Source organism: Paramormyrops kingsleyae, chromosome 17 (assembly GCF_048594095.1).
Source record: "Paramormyrops kingsleyae isolate MSU_618 chromosome 17, PKINGS_0.4, whole genome shotgun sequence".
Classification (NCBI taxonomy): Eukaryota; Metazoa; Chordata; class Actinopteri; order Osteoglossiformes; family Mormyridae; genus Paramormyrops; species Paramormyrops kingsleyae.
Window position 1 is genome coordinate 5,315,992 of NC_132813.1, and position 23,875 is coordinate 5,339,866.

Genomic DNA, 23,875 nt, shown 5'->3' on the forward strand with positions numbered 1-23,875 from the left:
TACCTTAAGGCGGCCGCCACCCACTTAAAGTGGACCGTGTAGTCTTTAAGACTTCATCGTCCGATGTTACTTTCATGTGCAGGTGATATAGTGACATTCTTACTTGCCTGCTTGCTGCAGACCACGGTTCCAAATAAATACAAGTCGTGCAGAGACTGACTAAATAATAGAAAAAACTAATGTCAGGCAAACAGCTGTATACATGTGGAAAATGCAGATCGGGAACATCTGAGTGTGGTGTGTCACAGGGACCGCAAGCATTAACGTAACATCTTTTTGGGAAATCTGAGTTCCTGAGAGAGAGAGAGAGAGAGAGAGAGAGAGAGAAAGAGATGCTATTTGCCCTCCTTCCCAGCCTCGCGTACAGCCAGTCTGCATTCATTCAGTGGCGGTGCTGCACCCCGATTGCTGCAAAAAGCATGTTCCCATAATCAGTCACATTCTGACAGGTCGTCGCGTGTTATTGTCGCCACGTTAATCGGGAACAAACAAACAAAAAAAAAACCCTGGGGATCTGCACTCGTTTGCTTAAGAGCAGAAAGATTCGTGTGTATCATCTCATTGATTTAAGTTAGGGATTTAATAAAAGATTACTTGCATAAGTGAATAATTGCATAGAGAGCTTTAATAACAGCAGCAAACTAAGCTGGCCTGAATTGTGATCTGGTCGGATGTTTTAAAATTAGAGACTTTGTTCATCTGTGACGTTATTGAGCATCGTCAGCTAGACAAATATGGTATAGCGGCTCGACATGGTTATGCATGATCTGCTACATACCCTGTTTTTACTAAAACTCTTCATTACCACGCTATTGATGCCACTGTAGCTTCTAATAGATCGTGCTTTTCTAACGGTGGGGTAAATCTCCGCCTCCTTTCGGTAAATTATGTTAGGGGCAACCGCAACAATTAAGGTGATTTGAAGCTTCTATTACTGCATGCTTGGCAAGGTTAGGCTTATTGCAGCCTGCAGTTGCATACTCTGCCGCTGTTTGTCGGTTGTAAAAGATTAAAACAGCCATTCCAGACATCTAAGTGTGTACTAGGTAGGAGCGTCGCCCCAAAGAAAGTTTATTGCTCTACATATTCATAAGTCCTGAAACCGTAGGAATCTCGAAAGGTAGATGGTTATACGTGCTGACTTTGTTCTTCACACATTCTTCGCTTACAATGAAAGTGTAAATCTCATGTGTGTCGCGTTTGTACTTTATCATTCATTGTATCATCTGACGATTTTCGCACTATTTTGTGTTGGCAGCGGCATAGATCTATAAGACTCCTTCTGCTTTACTTTAAAAAGAAAACTGTAATGGAAAAGTCATGATGGTACCAAATTAACTCAATTTGCTTTCAGTGAGAAGAATCTTTTTCTTAAATGTATTTATTATTTGTTATTAATATTAGCATTACTAGCAAAACTACAGCTGTGTAATGTTTGTCAACTCTGGTCCCCAGTGTCTGTACTGTCCATCCATCCATCCATTTACTTCCGCTTATCCGAGGTCGGGTCGTGTTACACACGCAAACCACCTTGTATCCAGTCGTAGCCTCCGGCAACAAGCTAAAGAGTCAGATCTATGGTAATAAATAAGTAAAATATTATTCTTAAAGTGATGTTTAAAACTTACTAAAGTATTATCACTACTACTTATTACTACGCCCATTATTATCACTGCCATTGTCGTGTATTTCTGTGCCGTGAATAGGCTATATTATTCATTACATCACCGCATTACGTGCGCAGCCATAAAACGATGTCATAAAACGAAGTAAAGGCAGTACTGTCGCTCGTTGGCGTGGCAGGTTACTGCATTGGGCTCTGTTTTCGAGGAAGAGCTTTCCGGAGCTTACAATATAACACGCTGTTGGGTATGCTTTCTCATAGCTCGGCTATTTTACTTGTCTATCTTCGAGAAATAATCACGGCCAATAACAACGTTTTTTTTTTGCTATCTGAGATCGTCGCAGGCTAGAACCGACGTCCTTGCGCCCCGTTGCCTGGCTCATATTAAAACGTGGTCGCTCTTGTTATCCCTGTAAGGAAATGTGAACACTTCAGACTCTAGAGGTCTCCATCCTTCAGCATCCACCTATCTCACTCGTCTCATTGTGTGCAAGGAGTGGAGAAAGAGAGATCGGAGCCCAGAGGCACCTAAATCATGCATCCTCGGTGAAAAGAGGCGAAACTCCCATCTGCCGGGCGTTTGAAATGAACCGATCGCAACGAGACGCCACTTTTCTCCATGAGGGCTCGGTCGCTCCAATTGTGTGAGATATGCAAGTTGGGGACCCAGTTAAATATAGAGGTGTATGTCATTTATTCCGAAATTTCTTCTGGACTTTTCCTGTGTGACTGTACCTTTTGGTGACTCAAATGATTAGTAAGGAAGGCAGAATAGCTTCTTTTTAGATCTCCAGTGCTGGATTTTCAGTAAATCTCCGTGTCACGATGCCTGCAAGAATCCGATCGCTGTTTCTAGGTAAGTTCACTCCGCATGAAGCGGATAAAGGGGAAACAAACTTTCTATTGTTTCGCGTAACGGATTTCGCAAGCAGGTATTTAATTATGTACGAAATATCTGTACATTAGCTTGTGTATTTTGTAGCTCTTTTTCTGATTGCAGAAATGTTATATTTTAAATCTTCACCATCATAGTGTTGGTTCGTTTTAAACGAGAGACCACTAGCCTGCTGTCATTCACGAAGACAAAAATTCAGTTTTTAAAAAAGCGATTAAGTGATTAAAAGATGACGTTATATGAAATAATATTTAATTCTGCTCCCGGCGTAAGGCAACCTCCGTTTTCAAAAATAAATTCATATATAGTAAGCTACGAAAGTTACTCCATTAGAAACAAACCTCTTCCAACAGGCGTCTGTAAAGCAAATTGAAAACAGATGCTGGATGTGTCCGTATGTGCCCAGAACAGGGACAAACGGATGTTGATTGCAGTTCACGGAGAAGAAATTAATTAGTTATTAATTGGCAGCGTAAACGTTGTCTTTTCATTATATTTCTTTTGTTCATTCTTAGGTGTGTGCGAAGTATGGTGGTGTTTTTTTTTTTTTTTGTATATCACACAAGAAAAGGAATATGAATAAACTACTTGCTTTAACTTGACACAGAATAGCAAAATACTAATCGGAATTATGGAGTTATTCAGTGCTGCAGGGGGGAGCCGGTAGGGTCGGGGTCCGAACATAAAGGTAGACGGATAAAAGGTTTACGCTTTCGCAGTTTAACTCCAGATTGCTTTCCTTAAGCGTTATTTTTCTGCATGGTCGTCTTTGTAGTTTGCTGTGAGTGCCCGGATTTTTAAACTGACATATTATAATCACTGCACCAAACTTTGCGATGGTGTCTACGACGTGTAGCCTACATGAAGGGGTTCAAAATGCCGTGTTGTGACCTTCTTCCACACTGTCCACGACGTGCTCTAAAAGCTGAGATCCATATAACCAACTTATTTTTAGATTTCTTAAATTTCCTTTTTTTATTCTCGCTCTATCATTGGAGAGGGTCAGCAGCCCTGAAGTAAAACAAGAAATGGGCACAGATTTATTTCCATTATTTTCTTATGGGGAGCCCTGCGGGAAATGAAGACATCCATCTTGGTGCGCGTTAAAGTGTACACCGCGTGAGTAGTTTTGGGTTTGGAGCCCTTGGTGTTCAGCATTTGCTGTGCTGGCTGACGGAGGACCCAGGATGCTCCAGAAACCCGCATATTTCATGGGAGCTCGCGATCGTAAATGGCCTGGCAGCGTGGGGGCTCCATCTTTACAACCACACCGGGGTCCGGAGCTGACATGAACCTGAACATGACCGTAATAAGCTAGCCAACAAACAGAAGTGAATCATCATTTTAATGGCATTCGGTTTTCTTCGAAGTGCATCTAACATTTGCCTAATGGTCTTAATGTGTCAATATTTTAACTGGGCCATAAGTTAATGTGATTTTTCAGAATTATGCCAGGCTGTAGGTTTATTCTAATTTCGAACAAAACAATCTGATCAACATGATATATTTTAGCTCATTGAGTTTAATACATTGCTCGGCCCATTGTCGTGGCAATGCCAGAAATACTTTCACAACATGCAAAAAGTTCTATCACTTGTACGACAGAGCAAAAATGATTTAGGCTCAATTTAACATGGATCCGCGCCACGCATAACGTAGCATCATCTTTTTATTTAAGGAAAAAAAGCGATCAATTACTGCCATTTCCTCTTCGTTTCTTTAAAGACTCGGGAAGTCTCTAGCCGTCCACATTTCCATATTTCCGAGAGGAGAAAAAAATTATACTCAGCGCTCACATTACAAATGAGCGAGGCAATTAGGCATTGTCAGGTACTTCAGCCGCCTTCCGATTCCGCGACGACCGCGGGCGCGTTCGCCGTGGCCCCGGAGCGCCGCTTGCTAAATGCTGCTCCTGATGAATAGTCCTCGGCTTCATTGCTTGAGCGATGAGGTTGAATTGCAATAAAAATTGTGAATCACTCTCCAGGAAATCATGAGGGTACTGTAACCCCCTGAGCCTGGGGGTGGGGCTCCTCGTGAAATAGTGCATCTCTGGTCTCATTAGGTTATTGGATTTAGCTCAGGAATGTTATGACCACCATGAGACTGGGTGTCCTTTTATTGACAAATTGCGTTTCTCTGTGTGTCTCCCACACGTGCTTTTATTTCATACTAATTCTCTTCATTTGATAATGTATTTTTTTTTTGGTGCTGGGGGGGGGGGTTCCCTATCTATAGGCCCTTTAAGACAGTATACAGGTGCTTTTAAATTGTCCATCATGTGACAGGAGGCCCCAGATGCAAAGACTGCCGTACGGCTAACGAAAACGAGCATGCGCCCGCTGGCATGCAGACACCAGCGTTCAGAGACGTCCCTGTAGGTTACCTAACAGCGGCTCGGTAAACAAAGCAGCGGGCCGGTGCCTGGTGCCGTCCGAGACGGCTTCACCGTCGCCCACCTGATGGCCAGACTGCCCTGATCGCACTAACGAGGTTTGTCGTCTACGTTGGCAGGCCGAGTGCTCGCAGATGTTCCCCTTATTTTATAGCTCGGGATAATCCTCCTTGGCTTTTATAGCAGTTTTATAGTCTCATTTATTTATTTATAACTCAATTGTCGCTGGATCAAGAACAACAGATTTTTCGTAATCGGTGGGCTTATGCATAATGAAGTGTATTATGTGTAAACTTAAGGTCCATATGCCACATAAAGGGGAAAGACTGACGTTTGACGTTAATTTGCAGTTTACATTTTTACCTTTTCTTTCCAAATAAAACGATTTTGCCTTACTCAGAAAGGCGTGTTTTCAAGTTACATTCCTTTTCTCGGTTCAGTGTTTGAACAGTCGGACATAAATGGAGTATCTGTGTAAACACTAAGTGGATCCAAGCATTTGTCTTTCCGGGCCGCTCTGACACTTGGGGCGGATACTTTTTGGGTTGATTTGGAGTCGTTAGGCCTGACCACAGCATTTAAAGAGGTTGGGGTGAGCGGCCGGACGGTAATTTGGAAATTCCTGTGGGTGCGATCAGAGTGCTTAGTTGAAGCTTTGCTGCCTACTCCTACAAAACAAACAAAACTCCAAACTCTTACAAAACAAAAAGTCAGGAGGTTAAGCTCCTGTGATTAACCTTGTATCTTGGCGGTAGTGTCCAGTAAGTCCTTAAAGAGCCTAAGCAGAGTCCTTCAAGGAGAAAACTCTATTGGTTATTTTAGACTTCAGTGTCTGTGATTGGAAGGTTGTTGGTTCAAGTCCCTTGGTTGGCATTGTGACTTCATTGTTGGGCCCCAGAGCAAGGCCCATAATCCCAATTTCTTCAGAGAGTGTTTGACCATACATTTTCAGTTATATGTCACTTTTGGGGGAAAAAAGTGTCTGTTTAGTTAATGTAAGAGAGGCTGATGGGAAATTAGTCAAATTAATGGTCATTAAGTAGGATGAATCTACTGGGCTGTCGATGTCTGGAAATGCTTATATCAGAGGGGTAAGTACTGGCCTGGCTTATGCCTGGGCCCATTCTCTGAGCGGACTGTTCACGGCAGGTTCTGCCATTCACTCACGGCTACAGCAAATAGGGGCTATAGGCCGTCCCTGCATCAGGTCACCATATGAACTGCAATCTTCTCGGGGCAGGAGACTTAATGTGGAGGACGCTGCACACGGCCCCTTAGCCAGCGGGGCGGCGGGATGCATCAGCCGGCACACAAAGAAATCATAGTGACCCCCCCCCCTTCCTCTAGTCTGTTCCTGACCTGTGTCATCCTATCCCAATCACTGCCCCCCCCCAGAGCTGAGCAGCAGGACATTTCGTGCCCTTGCTGTCTCTGCAGACCGATGTCACGAATCCCTTGGCTGGCACTCTGACTTTCCCACTGTCTTATGTCGGCTTAAACCGAGGCGGGACTGGCGGTGACATTTCCAACACTATTCCTCACTGTTTATACTCGATTAATCGCATTTCCATAACGCACTGATGTGAGGAAAGGCCCCTAGAAGTGTCGGCTTTTACCGTGCCCTTTGATTTATGAACAAGCCCTTGGAAAAAAAAGGGCCCTTTTCATACTTGACCTCACTCTCACCTCAAACTATTTCTGCCATGAAAAGAAGAGTGTATTTATTAAAAAAAAAAAAAAAAACAGAATGAACCAGTATGGAGTGAAAGTCAGCTCAGAGAACAGAAACGGAATATTTTGGCATCCCCTGTTGGTTTTCTTGGCATTATTTTGTTCCTTACCTGCCAGAACTTTTCAGTCGCGCTTTTCAGACACAAATATAAATCCCCTGGTAAGAATAGACATCAGAGTGAAGTTTATTTAAACATTCGGTTTTTAGCTTGCGCGGGTGTTGAGGAAATTTGAGAATGTGTTCTTCTTTGCATCCGTTTTATCCTCTCAGGTGTTGTGCCAACTTGATCCTTGTGTGGGGCTTTGAAACACAGCACACCTGGTTCTCAGCGACACCGCTGACCACGCGCTGTGCCCTCGTTACCCGGACCCCCGCCTGCACGCCCCCACCCGAGCCGTGACTCATTAAATCACTCCCAGATTGTTGTGGAACAGGAACTGCCTATTTTACTTTGCACTTAACCTTTGACAGATGTGCTGCAGCGGTTTGGCTTCAGCGGCGATTAAAACCACATGCGCCGCATGTTTTCGTTGTTTAAGATTCACAATACTTCTTTAAAAGTTATTTGTCATGCATAGATGACTCCCCTTACCCCATCATGGGTTTTATGAACTACAGTTCAGCACTTGCACTTCTCACAGGATTTTATAAAGCTGTTATTGTTACTATCCAAGGGAGTGGTCGCCTCGTATTGATTGCTGCAATATCTGAGCGAGGCGTGAAAGCTAACAGAAGATACCTAATGACTTATTTCCCAGAATACTCTGCAACAGGGCTCTGTCTCACTATGACGTGAATTTTTCCAATGGGCGTTTGTTCATGAGGAATCTCAAGAGCCCGGGAGAGAGGCGACGACAGCCTCGTAGGTCGCACCAATCGGAGCGCGCAGGTTTCCACGGCAGCACATTTACGTACGGGACTCAGTGCCGCTGGAAAGACTTAAGGCCTGAGAGCTGTATGTGATTAGGATGGCTCGGTCTGCCAGTTTGCCTGTTTCGATATTTGTAATGGACAGTGTAAGAACTCGCTCCAGGCAGGATGGGGAACAAACCGAGTGATGCAGGGATGGGAGGAGGGAGCAGGGGATTCATTTGGATTTAGAAGTGGAGACGGGTTTAACGGAACAGCATCCAAACAAGGGAAATGCAGTGAAAAGGAAATAGGCTTTAGTTTGAGGAGGAGACTAAGGGGTTAGACGTATAGTAGGAAAGTGTGTCTCAGCTCAGACCTCAGGGTCCCCCAGAACCCTTCCCCTTACCCAGCTCCCAACACACCTGTACCAGGTATTCAGTGTTGCTGATCATCAAAATGGACTGGGAAACACTGCCATAGGACGTCAGGGTCTGGGATGTCGGCATTGCGGTACAGCTGAAGTGAAGCACTGTATTGGTCACCTGATGTTACCCTACTCCTGATGTCCACCTCCCCACAGTTTACAGTTACATTATGGTTTGGTTTATTTATACCGCTGCTGTCATTCTTGAGCTGATGCCGGTAGCCTAGAGGTGTTTTGGCACCCTTGCTAACACGGCACTACAGTCCTAGGGTAGAAGGTTCAGCTTCTCTGGACCCCGAGTCGGATGCCAAGTTCAGCAGAGTAAAGCATTTCGTGCAGCTGGAAACCCAGAGGAAGGCCGAGTCGCCGCAGCAGGATCGACATTCGAAACCCTCTGTCCCGGGAAACCTGGGTGCAGCTGAGATCATCTGGTAAGTGGGTAGAGAATATGCTTCAAGGCTCAGAACTGTTAGACTCTGCGTACCGCGCGCAAGTGGTGGGTGGCGTCTCCTCGTCAACTGCTGCCTCCCATTTGTTCCGGAGGAAACGGCCAGTGGTCCCTCCCCAGCACATCTGCACATTGGGGAAATAATGAGACCCAGAAGTCGGAAGCGTGGAGCATAAGTCCGCCTTTGTGGGACAGACGAGGCTTGTGATATCTGTGAGATGGTTTTGCAGATGTATGGGCCTTGGATTGATGACTCTTTCCAGACCTTAAGGGATCAGCTCATTCTTCCCATGCAAAGACCTCCACTGTCAGCAGATTCCATCAGTCCAAGCTACTTCTGAAGAAAATCATCTGCTCTCTTCATGAGACTGTTCCGGATTGTCCAGGTGTTGCTTTAGAAGTCTGGTGGGAGGGGTTTACTCACCAAGGTCAAGATTCGTGATTTGCCTTACATCAGCACATAGGAATTCTTATTTGAACCGCCTAGTCAGTAACATATAACGTCCAGCAGGCACTCAGAAACAGTGACTAAGCAGACGTGTGACTAAATACCTTAAAGGTACATATTTATGGAATCCACCCATCCATTTTCCATACACATTTATCCAGTGCTGGGTCGTGGGTGTCCGGAACCCATACTGGAAGCTACAGGCACAAGGGAGGGAATAACCTAAGGTGGGGGGCCAACCCATCACAGAGCACAAACACCATTCACACCCTCAGATAATTTGGTAACTCTAATTCACCTTAGCATGTTTTTGGACTGTGGGGGGAGGCCCAGAGGAAACCCCACAATGACATGGGGAGAACATGCAAGCTCAACACACTTAGAGCCAGTACAGAGACTCGAACCCTGGTCCCAGAGGTGAGAGACGACAGTGCTAACCAAATAAATAAATAAAAGATGGCTGTAAGGGAAGATATAAGTTTACTAATTAAGTTAAACGTAAGAAATGGCTGAAATAGGAAATGTGACAAATTAAAGTGCAGTGTGCAGTGTGTCACAGTGAGCCGCGTGCAAGGTTGTACTTTTATTGCAGTGTGTTGAGCCGTCATGCTGCAGGGGGCAGAAATTTGTTCCCAAAGCGGTCGCTGACCATCCTGTTGCAGATATATTTTTGGCTGGACCGCAGTTTGGCTAACTGGGTGGGTCGGGTCGTCACAGAACTTGTCCCCTGTTCGATTTGATGCACCCACACCGATTAATTCTCTCAGCTTTGCAGTATATTTCCAACTCAGAAATCCCCCTCCCCCCACCAAACACACACTTCAGTGCAAATGAGCTCTCCCTGACATTTATCTTGTAGTCAGTGGGCAGGGGGGGGGGGGGGGGGGGGGGGGGGGGATGGGGGGTTGTACAGCAGGGCAGATTGGAGAAGTGGCAGGGAACTCCGGTCACTTATTGGTTCAAGTATTTGTTGATTCTTTTAGCTGGGTGGCTCCCCGTGGAGCGCCTGTGGGGGGCGCCGGAGCGCAGCGACGCAGCCCTGCCGGTCCCGGGCCGCAGCACTGCTTCGTCCTCATGTGTCTCCTCGCCCGTTCACTTCCCAGCCTGTCACTTTAATGAAAGAGGCGCGGAAACCTGGCCAGGGAGTCATGCTGCCCGTCTCCAGGTGTTCCCGAATCATGCCACTGGCAACCCACCAGCTTCCGACGTTATTAAACCAATAAACATTAACAAGTATTCTCCTGTTTCCTCTGAAGTTGGGAAGTTTTTAAGATGTCCTGAGAAGAACTCTGTCACTTCTCCCTGGCTGGCGTGCAGCTCAGCGAATCTGAGAGTAGTACGCATGTCCAGAAGGTTGTGGGTTCAAATCCCGCTGCTGCCAGAGTTAGGGCCCTTGAGCAAAACTCTTAACCCCAATTGCTCTTTGGATGCTGACTGATTCTCCTTTTTTTGTCACTTTGGACACTTACATCTGCTCAGTATTATAAGTATGTGGCTGCGGCACAGTAACACTACATTTTGTAAATGGGGAAAGAAAAACCATTTGTAGAAGAATGTACTTCAGGTATTATTTCTGAGGAGAACAAAAGTATTATTTATCAGCAGTGTGGGTCCAGTTATGGGTTCTGAAATGAGAGCGCAATGTCCAACCTCCACAGACTTAAAATTGAGGCACAGGTGATGTACGACTTCATTAGCAAGCCGCGGCTCCGGGTGTCATTATGTACCAGAGCCAATGCTGAGGAGGACCTGCTGCCTGATTGCCGGGCCGAGCGCGGTTGACTCACTAATGCTCCGGGTCGTGTGGCGCCGTAACGTGTCGTTCTCTGAGCTTGCAGAGCGGGTGGACAGACGCTTCGCACGGGAGCCCTGTTTGCACGAGCGATTAAGTGACTCGTTCAGGTGCGTCACCCGGTGCTGTAGATGCAGCATTGCCCTGTTTTTTTTACCCGCTCCATTTGTGTGTTTTTGGCCTGGAAACGGTTAGCGAACAGATGGCACGGCCACCTTTGGCTTTTATGAGTCGTTAGGCTCGGCTCGGTGATGGAATCGAGACTTTCCGCTAGGCCGGGTCCGGCAGATGAGAGCCTCTGCGGCTGCAGCATCTCCCCACCGCTGCTTGGCGTGCGGTCGGAGCTCGGCACGCCGCAGCCCGACCTTACGCTCCTCAGAATGCGGACCGGCTACCTCACGCAGTCCTCATCCTCTGTGCCGAAACCATCCAGCATCCTGAGGTCACCATTGGCCACCATTGCGGAGCTGGTCTTGCGGTTTCAACCAATGTGATTAGCTAGATGTGAAGGGCATCTTACCCCAAACCAAAGCCGCAAGCTGCATTTTATACATCATTTCTAAATCATTCTTTTTTTTGTCCCCTCTCTTAAACTTCACATAGGCGAATGGCCTATCAGCATCAGGCGTGTGGGAGGGGCTTGTGGCTCCGCAGATTAGGATGCTGTTGTCGTGGTTCGGAGGATGCATGTTTGAATCCAGCAGTTGACAGAGTGGTTTTACTGTTGTCTGACCTTGCTTTAAAAAAAAAACCAAAATGTGTACCACTTTAGATAAAAATGTATGCTAAATAAATAATGTAAATGTATGTTCATATAAGCCAACTATCCTGCTAATCTCTGAGTTCTGCTATTTACAGTTTGGACTCCGACCATTCTTTACTCTATGCTCAACATTCTTTACAAATGCAAAGTTCCCGTTACTCAACGGTCTAAATTATTTGCATGTTATTGCAGATTACGCGTAGGTGGCAAGATACGAGATTTGCATTGATTTATTTACGATGTGAATCATACTTCTTGCCTTGTACCTTTAAACTCCATCGCCTCTTAATCTCCTCTGTTTGAAAGCTGAGTTTGGGCCGCGATTCCGCTTGCACAAACGACGGCCTTCCCCGTGTCTTTTTAAGAGGAAGCGCGGAGTGCTGGTCTCTGGCTGGGTTTGCTGTCTGACTGCCAGCATTGCTGTGGGAGGAAAACAGCGACGCTGGCAAAAATAAAACTTTTAAAATAATTACATTTGGGATGATGTTACTGCACTCTAGACTCTATGGTTCCAGAAATTACAGTTTAAGATTATGGTAATATGAAATATTGTCGTGGACTGATTGAGTTAATAGTTTCTGAACGGATAACACATTTCTGGGAATAAAATATCTCTTTTCCATTATACGATTTTTTCACATGTCTGTTTTTATGCTGATAAACTGTATGGAGTTGGTGTTTTCTGATTTTGTTGTGGTGAACAGAAGCGTCAATGATTTCCCTTTCGAATTGCTTTGAGGCAATCATTTAAATGACAAAGAAGCTTTCTGGAAGTGACTCTGGCTTGCTTAAAAGCTAGACCGTTAGCCTGCGTACCTGTGTGACAGATTGGATAATGAATTAGAGCCGTCTGTCCTGTAAGCCAGACCTGGCCACTTAAGGACCTTTCATCACGGCTGAATATGGAAGGTGCTCCTCTAATCTAAGCAGAAGACCCTCTGGGTCGGGGAGGGGGTGTTGGGGAAAATGGAAATGATTGATAGCTCTCCCCACTTCCTCAGTCAGCAAATTTCATCCGCCCCTGGCAAGGGGCTGCAAATCAAATTTTGCCTTGGGCCTCAAAAAGGGTGGGGCCAGCCTTGGGGGGGGGGGGGTGGGGGTGAGAGTTGGGGAGGGGGGGGGGGAGTGAAACTCGCCACTTTCCTCCACATCTCCAGCGTCTCCCGTTTGGCGGCGACTGCGACGTGTTCCCCGCAGGATCGTGTTTTGCATAATTTATAATTGCCTCTGTGTAGCTGTTTAGCATTTCGTGCGCTGCTTTCATTTGCATACAATCAGCCGACGGTGTCAAAACATCTCCGAAGTTTAGAGACAATTAAAGTAAACGTTGCTCGCTGTAATAATGTGCCCCCGCACGCAGGACTGGCGGCCCCTGGATTTGGCCGTTCGTTTCATCTTCAGCTCCCGAGGCTTTTTGCTCTTTAGAAACCCTTCTGATAGGCGACTCAGCAGGTACTGTTAGGCTTCCTACAGCTCGGGGTCTTTCGCTGTACGGCTTTGCGTCTATCTTACTTTGATAGTCTCTAAATAAGCTAGTTTTCCTCTCTTTTTTCTCTCTTTATTAACTGTGCGGTTCCTGAACCTTGTTATTAGAGAGGAAACTGCAGAGCAAACTGCCGGCAATACAGTTAGTCGAATATTCCACTTCATTAAGACCTTCTTCTTTCCAGCATTGTGTTTCTTATTTGTGTTGCAGAGGCATTCAAAATTTGAATAGAAAAACCTCCACTGGTCCAATTAAATTAGAGTGACATCAATTACCTTGCGTTTCACAGGGTCCAGCGACTCTATCTCGTAACAGAATATGACGTGCATTCAGTCCCGTGTTAATGTGGCTAGGGGATGCACAATTAAAACGAGGGTGAAAATGATAACGACAGGCGTACGGGTGCCCAGAAGGGATTATGGCATGCGGCCGTCTGTTTTCCAGCGCAGTGTGGGTTTAGCCCTCAGTTTTTTGCTATCATTTTATTTTAGCATAGGTTATGAATCACCGGGATTTCTCGACTGTGACTGCAGGGAGGGTGTGTTGACACAGCGGTGCAAACAGGCTGTTGTGTTTTGCACGCGCTTCCCGACCGCGGGATGTCACGCTTGCCGGTCATCAGGAACTTCACGCCACAGGATCTAGATCTGTGGAGTCAGAGTAGGAACAAGAGGCACTCCTGCAGGACAGTCCTTCATCTTCCATAAGTGCTCATCCATACAGGGTCTTAGTTGGTGGGTCTGGATGTTACTTTAGAAAGAATAGGGCACCGGGCAGGGGGATACCCTGGATGCAATGCCAGTCTGCCACAGGTCACGTACTTGCAATCAAATATGACAGGAAATTTACTCTTTTATCCAAAACAACGTACAATCTAGAGCAGGGGTGCCCAACTCCAGAGCCCTGTGTAGCTTAGTTATTTCCCTGCTCCACCATAAATGATTCAGCTCAAGAGCTGTGTGGTAATTAGCACAAGGAGTTGAATCAGGTGTGTTAAATGAGGGGAAACCCGAAAATGTGCTGGGCACTGGCCCCCCAGGACTGGAGTTGGGCGCCCCTGATTTAGAGAGTAGGTTCAGATGGTCCCTGGAGTAACTGGGGTTAATGGCCTTGCACGGCGACGCAATGGTGGCATCACTGTGCTGGTTCCGGGATTTGAACCAATGACCTTCTAATTACAGGCACGGCGTCCTAGCCATGCGGGAGGACAAACCAACATGATTGCAAAATAATGGAAACCCCACATACGGAGAGTTGGGGTTCAGGAATCTAACCAACAACAGTGCCTCCCACTACAGTTACCACACCAATACACAGTTGTGATGCATGAAGATGTTAAGAGGAAGAGTTTTTTTGTTTGTTGTTTGAAGCATTATCAAACAGATTGTCCTGTCTACTCAACTGTGCTCATGCTCATTCTTCCTACTCATAGGACAGACATCCACGAGCAAACTTTGATGGATTTACAACATAACTCCATCCACTCATACATCCTTTTATTTGCTATACCCCTTATCCAACACGTTGTTGCAGTGAGCCACGAGTCTAACCAGAAAAGTGAATAGCATGATATGAGGGGGCTCCCCGGTTGACGCTAGAAAACTAGCTTTGAGTTGGACTGCATGAAGGACATTTTCACCTGTAAATTGTGAATTCACCAAATGTTGCCTGGTAACCTTTGAAAGAGGGAGGCTTCACTCGCTCACAAGCAGCCAAATGTGTCTGTTTTTAGTGTAACTGTGTTTTTTTAATTGATTCGGCAAAAATGTCTGAGTTCATGCAAGCCAGCTTCTCTCTCACTATTGCACGAGTTGCATCATCTCTGGAAAGTCGTTTCACTGAATTCTTTGTCTTTGACCCCTCCCCATTTAAATGAATTAATCTGGAAATTGTGGTAAGGCTTGTAAGCCCTCTGCTAGGTTTACTATTGATTCTTTCATCCAGGAAGCTTCTTGGACTTGAATTTTAAGATTGGTAACATTTTGCGAAAAGTCACGCATCTGTTCCTTATTGTCTTCACGTTTTCTGCAGAATTTACTGGTTGAGTGTATCTGTCTGGCAAAAGCTAGCTTGGTAGATATTCAGTTTAATAGAGTAACAAATGTGTTTTGGTGACTCTTTTTCGGGGATCTGGACCTGCATGTAAGCAGAAGGTTCACCACCTGCTACTCCCTGAAAAATTCGCCTTTGCTTGACCACCATGTCACATTCTGTAGTGTAATGTTTCTGTTTCTGGAGAAATATTTGGGTGACTCACTGCGGGCCCGCTGTCTTCACCTGACCATCGGTGACACACAGAAGTTTTAACTGGCAGGACATTGTCCTTCTGTGGCAGCTCCCAACGACCCTTGGGGGAGTTGCTGCTCGCTGACTTGAGAGTCGCCCTTTGGAGTTGGCCGCAGAGTCCATCACATCACGGAAGAAAGCGTTGGGTTTTCCGCTGATGCCATCACATGGTAACAGGGGAATTTCATTAGCTCTTTCTTGCCTGGGGGGGCTGGCCTCCCCGCTCTGCCTCTTGTTGATTTTCCACTCGTTTCAATCGGGTTGGCGCCATTGGAAATGAAACAGTGATTGATGTCGACCCCCCCCCCCTCCCCCCCTTACCGAAGCATCCCCCGTGCTTCTCAACCTTCGTACCAGAAGGCCTAGATATCACGGCGCCTTGCGGAAGGGCTGATGCTGATTGGGGGTGGGGGTGTGTTGGGTGGCTTGTTAGAGGCCACAGTTGGGTCAAGGGACATGATGCATGAGGGAAGGAGGGAGGGAAGGGGGGGGCCTGGGGATCTGTCATTGATCCTCCGGCATTTCCGTGGCTGCGGCAATAATGAGGCCCCCGCTGTCGGGCCGCCTGCCTCCGAGTCTCCGGCAGCGCAGTACATCCATCACCCCCACCAGCCTGCTGTCCCCCCTCCCAGAGCAGCCTGAAGCCGTCACCCAGACATGGGGCTCGTTTCGGCAAGACAAATAGAGCATGCCACTCCAGCACGGCTCTCCTCAAACACCCCCCCCCCCCCGAACCCCTGCCCCATGTACCTTGCCGTTGTTCTCAGCCAGCATTCAAAGGTTTGCGAGGCTCGTCCATCTCCTGTCCGCTTTCCCCATTCAGCCGGCGCCTGTTCATCGGTTTCGCCTATTCAAGTTCCCCGGTAGATGTCGAGGTTTGATGCAAATGAAATCAGGCGGCCGGTCCCTCCGTACCCTAAAAGGAAGGAAGTGGAATGGTAGCTTGGAGGAAGAAGCAAGGCCTGCTAGCCCGCTAGTGTCCTTACACCATTTGAAAGGCCCGCTGTCACGTTTAAAGGCTAACTCCTCTCTATGATTGGTCCAGAGACACTTGCAGACGGTGCTTGGTGTGGCCCCACCCGTGGATACACATATCATTAGCCTCCGCTAATGCTAACAAATCGCGCGAATGTGATGATAAGCGGCAGTGGCGCTAACGGCCATGCTAAAGGCCTTGCTGCCATTGGAGCTACGTCCTTCAAGTCAGCATGTTTTTCTTTTAATGAATCTGTTTCCACCGTGGCCATCGATATGTAGTACTGGTGTAAGGAGATTGATTGTTTGGGCATCATGAGTAATCAATGTGGATCTCTTTCTAGCTTTGGGTGTTTGGTTACTTCGCTGGCCTGGGCTCGCCATTGACTGGCCCCGTATTTATTCCCGTGCTCCACCCTTTTCTCCAATAGATGACAGATATTATGCTTCGCTTGGTCGCTTCATAGAAAATGGTATGTAATCAGAGCAAACTGCATTCTGTTAGCATATCCTGCTTCTGTTGTGTCCTCTGTCATATATATTGCATCTCGATGGCATTTGTATTTGGGTTGCTTTGGAAATCAACAGAAAACGCACAAATTTCGATTATTCTGCCATGAATGTGCAACCTCGGATAAACAGAGGCCACTTAATGATCAGTAAGAAACTACAAACCTTTGTGTTGGTGATGATTTCAATTGGCCTTGTCGAATGGGAAGAGCTAAGTGGAGAAGAGCAGCTACATAAATAAAATGTCTTTTGCTTAAAATCCTGTAGCAGTGAGACAAGCTGTTCTGCCATTGGTTGTTTCAGTTCTTTATCTGTGCCGGTGGCAGGACACGGAAAATCTTGGATTCCACCGGCAACGGGCTGTAATCGGCCGACAGAAATGACACGTGCCACGGCTTACGGTGGTCTCTTCACGGTCATTGTGAAAGGTGATTAAGTTAATCCACTTGTTTTCCGAATCCTATTTACTCCAGAGTCAGACGTAAGCGATGCATAAATGCAGCGAGGAAATAATTTCTCACCTCCGTGATGAAACTAGACAAGTGTTAAAATATGCACTCGCGTCAGAAGTAGGTTTTTTTTTCTGTGTTTATTTTTGTACTGATTTTTTTTATCGAGAGATCTGTCTCGCGTTCACTCTGGTGGCAGGGAGCCCTGCACCTTTAAGGACACTGTTCCTCCATCTTCATGCATAAATCTTCACTAAAATGGACAAGAAGAGAAGGAAACACTGTCAGACAAACACCACAGATCACGCCAGGGAGAGAGGTTTCACTGCAGAGGTGGGCATTTGATTATCTTTGCCCCCACCCTCATAGGTATGAGCCAAACGTGAAGCAGATGTTCTTGAGTAACGCTGAGCATTATGGGAAGGCACACAGGTGTGTTGGTGTTATCGCAGTTTTGTTTAATCCAAATCTATTTTTGCCCCAATTCTGCCTGTTTTTTAAAAAGAAAATTGGGCTGAAAAATGGGAAAAGCTTTTCTCTGAGCCAGAAATTATTCCATCACCGTTGACTGTCTCCTGTTTCAGTCGCAGTAAACACAGCCACTTTAAAGATTCCACGAACCTGATTCCACTTTCATGGCAATTAAGCGAAAGTCGTAATCAACAGTCAATGCAGCCTTAATGATGGGGGCATGAAAGCATTTGATTTTAACTGCTTCTGTTTGCTATCTGCTATCTTTTTCCCCCCTTTTTTGTTTCTTCTTCATCCGCACGGAAAGTCGACAAAATCACGGTGCAGTTGGTGTGAGGCAAAGCATGGATTCAGGTGTCAGATGGCTCCGGCCTGGTAGTCGGCCTCGTCCCTTTCCCATTTTCTTGAAACCTGAGATGCTTGCTTTAGTGGAGAGTGCTGTTTTTCCCCGGGGCCTCTCGAGGCTTCAGAGAGAAGCTAGCCAGGGCAGGGGGCGGGGGGGGGGGGGGGGGGGGGGTTGGGGTGGGCTTTGAAGCTCCGTGCTGAAGCTTCATGCAGCAGCGCCGCCATAATCACATGACGTTACCTGCCGGGCCTTGCAGGACTGAACTTTCCCTTATTTTCGACCTTACGGAGCGGAAAGGCCCAAGGAAGGATGGATTGCCTTATTAAGTGAAATATCTTGTGATTCAAGTATCCCTGCCCCTCGGGCCGTAAAGTTATGTCTCTCTTCTTTGCCGAAAAATCCCCCTTGGGTCGGCGAATCAGTGGCACGGCTTTAATGTCTTATTCCGTGCCTTTTCGCCTGACAAGACGGATAAGGGCGCTGCCATAACTGCGCCCCACTTTCTGCCTTTATTATTTCCCAGAGAACCGTTCGGAGTGATATAGAGATATTGCAATTCCCAGTATTAGGAGGAAGCCAACTTACCATTCATCTCCACTAATGGCTGCCTGTTACTGCCCTTGTAGGTCCCACCGCGATGGTATGTGATTGGCCATGAAGGTTGGTCATGTGATGCAGTGGAATCTTGGGCCGTGCTTTTCCAGTCAATCATTATTTGATCAATTTCTTCAATTATGGGGGTCCTAGTAGTGCTAATATGGTGTTATAATAGGTACACGAGGTGTTATAATGAGCCATGTGACCTCATCCGTGCTGTATTCCCTCATTCGGCTAATCTTCCCCGCAATCACTGTTCTTGCAGTTGCATTAGCTATGGCTTGACTGTGAGCGTGAATTATTAAAGTACTCAATTAGTGAGAAAAGATCGCTGCTATTTACTCCCCGCTTTGCAGAAGTATATAACAGGGTATTGAGGCCCATTTTCTCCTGCGTGTTTCAGGAAATAAAAGCGATGTTCGTATTTCAGCCCCCTACCCCCCCCCCCCCCCCGCATGCCGCCTTATGGAAACGAGAGCTGTCCCTACGAATTACCTCCCCAGTCCCTGCGCTGGCGTGAGGACAATGAGCTCTTCTTAGCTCATGTCACTGGCTTATTACACTAGTATTGACCCATTCGCAACTCTAAGGCTCCTGCATTCACAACACAGGAAGCGTCCTTTTGTCCATTAATTGATCTTACGAGTATCAATTTCCTCTTAAGGAGCGAAACCCAAGCATCTGTGTGTCATATCTCTCCTCAGTGTCTTTTTAAAAAATTTTTATTGAGTTGCTGGATAGGGTGGGTGGGGGGTGGGGGGTGGAGGGCACATCCATACACCTCGAGAGAGTGAGGACAGAGCAAGGAGGCCTTCTGACCGCTCTGCTAGGGGAGCCGAGGGCTTGACACAGATGCCCCACATGGACGGACGGACGGTTGGTTTATTAATCCTGAAGGAAATTACAGGTAGGGGCAGCATGGTGGCTGAGTGGTTAGCAGTGTCACCTCACCTTTGGGACCAGGATCACAGTGTCCGCCATGTTCTCCTGTGTCATCAAGGAGTTCCCCCCCACTATCAAAAAACATGCTGAGGTTAATTGGAGTTACTGAATTGCCCATAGATGTGTGTGTGTGTGAGTGACTGGTGTGTGAGTGACTGGTGTGTGAGTGACTGGTGTGTGAGTGACTGGTGTGTGAGTCTGCCATGCAATGGGTTGGCACCCAGTCCTGGGTTGTTCCCTGCCTTGCACCTACAGCCTCCGATGGGCTCCGGCCCCCCACGACCCTGAATAGGACATGTGGTTACAGAAAATGGATGGATGGAAATTACAGGTTTACAGTAGCCCAATAAACACATTTAGACAGTAAAGACATTTAAAACATTTAAACATTAATATACAGGAATAATAAATAATAGATAACAACACTAAAAGTGCTAAGAATGTATTGCACGGAATTCCGTAATGATTCTGTAGCAGAAACCCGGTTGTTGTGCCAATGAAGCTGCATCCCGATCAAAAACACTTTTCCATCTGCAGTATCAGTCTTGGATTCCCTCCAGTTCACATTCATGGGGTTTTTTTTCGCCATTATTCCTGCTTTCTTTCCCTGGGCCATATCTACCCTGTATCATTATGAAATCTTTTAATATTTTAAGTAATTAAATTAAATGATGTTATATTTCATTCTAATTAATAGCACATATATTACAAGTTAAGTTATATTTAATCGCTGTAAATTTGACTGCTTGGGTGGCTATAAATGTATATAGTTAACAAACTAATTAAACTAATTAGCTTAAAGTAAATTGGACAAAACAGTGTGGTCACCCCTTTGCTGCTTCAAGCGTTGCTAATCGCGATTAAGCAGCAAATGTCACTGAAACGGGAAACTCTCCATTGATAGCTTTGCAGGCGAGATGGGGATTGGTGCTGTCACATGGGCGGGGCACAAACGCCTGAGCGCCAGATGTTTCTCACCCCGGGATGCAAATCGCTCTCACGTGTGGGGGTGTGGGGGTAAGACCATAAGACAGGGCTAGGCAGCCACCCGGGACCCCTGAAAACTAGGGGCCCCATGAAGACAGAATTTCCAGAAGCTACATTTAAGGATATAACATAATATGATCATTTAAATTATAGCAACATGTATGTTATTTGCATTTTTTGTGAATTTTCAGGACAGACAAAGTTGCCCCCCTCCCAGCTGTAATGGACTGTTGCTACTTTGAGACTTTATGCTTTCTGGCTTTTCTTTACCTCTGGAGTCTCCTGATTGTTTCATTGTCAAGTGAATCACCACAATAGCCAAACAGAAGAAGAAAACATCACAAATATACAAGACTAACACTACACCCCCCCCCCCCCTTGTCTTTAATACTACCCCACTAGAGTGGTAGACAAATTGTGAAATGAACATATGCAAAAATTCAAGACTAACCTTAGCCTCAGGGGTGCAGTAATGTATAGGGTATCAATGACTGCAGTCTAGGGTGACAACAAAACGGGGGGGTGGTTAAAGTTATTAAATATGCCTCCTCAATCCACTACGACACCCTCCCCCCGATCGGTGAATTTCACTGTCAGCATTTCTGCCCCCATCCTAATTGATAAGTGCTGCAGCTGGCATCCCAACTTCAATTTCATATTATTGATGTTCCATCGTTTTAAATTCCATGTAATTTCTCTTTCTGCTCCAAAAAGAGCTTAAAAGGCAGACTTAGGGGGTCCCCTACCCGTGCCAACCTAGGGCCCCGGAGAAGTTTGTCCGCCCCTGCTTGTGCGACCTGCCAGATGTGGAGACATGGGCGGGGCCCAAGCTGAACCGCAATGGCCGCCGCGTCACCTTCACCGCGCCCCCAAGCTTTGTACCTTTGGTTCTTATCATCCAGAGGATCCTGCCTTGTTTCTCTCGGCTCAGTCCCACCTGCCCGTAGCAGCAGAAACCAGTCTTGTTATATTTAATAGCGTCGATTCTTCTGACTGCAATAATCCTGATTATCGTTTGTCTAAATTTACAGCCTTTCGGGTAAAATCATTATCAGTATCGCTATAAACTTCACAGTGATGATTCATGATGATGATGGCACCAGACCCAGCTCAGTCTTTTGCGAGAATGTGGCGCACCAGTAATCAAAGCCATTGATCCCACTCAAGCAGGTTTTCAGTCATCGTCACCCTTACAGGGATGTCACTCTGTCTTCCTGGGGACTAATGGACCCCACTGACATTGGGTTGCCAGATCAATTTCGGTATCCATCATGCTTCCAAGGTTACGCATCCCACGGGTTGGAACATAACCCTTGTAACTGACCCTCAGAGGTGAGTCTCTTCTCCTTTACAGGCCCAAGCCACGTCTTCTGATGTGACGGATGATCACATTTAACCCGATTAAGACTCAAGGTGACACATTACATATTCCAGCCAATCTGCGGCGCCAGGGGTCAGCTTCACCCCCCTTTGTTGCCGAGGCAACAGGATAGCCGCACTTAGCAGGCTGGCGCCTTTTATCTGCAAGGCCGAGACCTGCAGTTTGTTGCTCCGCTAACAGTCAGCTTGTCACCGATAGCGCCCTGGCACCTCAGAAAGGTCACCACGTGCCTGACTCTCTGTCTCCTCTTGACTCTGCCTCATCCCACCAGCAGAACAGCAGGGATGAGGTTGAAGAAAGCATGAAAAAAAAAGGATGAACACAAAAGCAAAGTGGAGGGATGGAGAGGTGCTGGTTCGTTGGTTAGCTTAGCGCGATATTAGCATGACGTTCCCCTTCCCGTACTTTCTGACATCACAAGCTGCCAAAGCTGCGCCTTTGGGTCAATCGTAAGATCTTAGTGACTGCCCAATGCACCACCTGCTTGTCTTGGTGCTGGTGGGGGGGGGGGGGGGGGGGGGGCTTTGGGAAATGTACAGGGGATACAGTCGGTGGTAGATGCCGGCTTGGCCAGCAAGAACTGCTGAGATCTGGAACCCTTTAAGATCCATGGAGTAATAACTCACTCAGCTGACCGTGGAGAAGAGACTGGGGGCCTGACGATAAGATCCGGGGTCGGACCCGGAGCAATTATTTGTAAGTGGAATCAGATTCTGTGAAAGGCCATAATAAGAGAGATCCGTGGCATTTAGGCTCTGGCCTGGTTGGAGCGTTGAGAGCCAGGTTCATTAGCTGAGGCTGACGGGGCCAGATGGGGGCGTTGCAGTGAGAATACCTCCCCTACTGTGGACAATCTACATTGTTCCCCTCATTCATCTTCTCCTCAACATGAAACTTTTATGCAGCAGAGCCAAGCTCAAGGTTAGCTGGAGCACCTCCCCCCAGCCTTGTCCCAGTCTCCTGGCATCTGTGGAGCAGCCGGTCTAGGCTGTCATGCAGAATCAACATGACCAGTGTGTGACGCATGCTAACTGTGAAGTTAAGTCATAGCATTGAGAGCTTGAAATGTTACACAACATGTTCAAGCCACATCTACCTAGAGGAAGGACGCTTCCCTCTCATTTGATTTAGAGTGAACAAACCAGCAGTCCAGCTGTTAGGGACTATGCCATCCTTCACAGGAGACACAGGCTTCCTGAACCTCCATCATCATAAATTTCTTGCTCTTCTATGTATTGTGCCTAGTTATTCTCGGTAGGAATAGGTTGCTGCTGCATAGAGACAGCTGGAATTCACAGAATAAACATCACTTAGAAGCTGTTTATGGATGACGCTGGCATTCATCATTTCTGCAAAGGTCCTTTTGGTGTAGCACTGCTGTCGAGGGCAAGTCTTTAAAGGGTGTGTCCTTTAAACACGCTATTTGAAAGGACATCAAGACCTGGCAGGAACTTCAGAAGAACAGCCCTGTCTGACCGCTGTAGATGTTGTCTGGAGGACCAGATGGAGGGTCTGGGCTTCAAAGCCAGCTTTGCATCCTCTTCCAGTGGCCCTGTGATGGGAGTGTCCAAATCAAAGCCAAGCCTGCCGGAAGCCCTCCAGCACGTGGATCAAGAGAGCTTATAGACCAGCTCTATAGTTGAGGCTGTATCTCAGAGCCTTTCTTGATATCTTTAAGGGAAATCTCTTTTCTAAAATGCGGGTAAATCCTGCCTCGATGGATTCCTCAAAGCGCAGCCATATGTGCGCTAATCGATAACTGAGTCACAATCGCATTGCCTCGCACACTGGAAAACTTGCGGTCTATAAAATGGCCCGATATGATCGATTGTGATGTACACATGCAGCCGTGATCATTCAGTAAGTGTGGCTGGGTTCCTTCCGAAGGCGGAGGGTCTTCCTAGTGAACTCACTGCAGTTTCCAGTAGGTCTGTGATGGATGTATGTTTGTAGGTGGGATGTTACCAAGACCAGTTTCAGTGCTTCATGCTTCCGGCATCCAAAAAACCATAGCTAAAGGGAATCGAACACACAACCATGTGGCTATGAGCTGATGGTGCTTAGCACTGAGC

At 46.7% G+C, this 23,875-nt stretch overlaps 1 protein-coding gene across 1 annotated transcript in view; it reads left to right on the plus strand.

Moving 5' to 3' along the window:
* The first annotated feature begins 1,767 nt into the window (after positions 1-1,767).
* LOC111849353 (CXADR-like membrane protein) overlaps positions 1,768-23,875 on the plus strand; it is a 53,900-nt gene continuing 31,792 nt past the window's right edge. Inside the window, exon 1 of the mRNA XM_023822162.2 lies at positions 1,768-2,480. Within this exon, the coding sequence (XP_023677930.1) occupies positions 2,450-2,480 (31 nt within the window). The 5' untranslated portion in view covers positions 1,768-2,449. The remainder of the gene's footprint in view (positions 2,481-23,875) is intronic.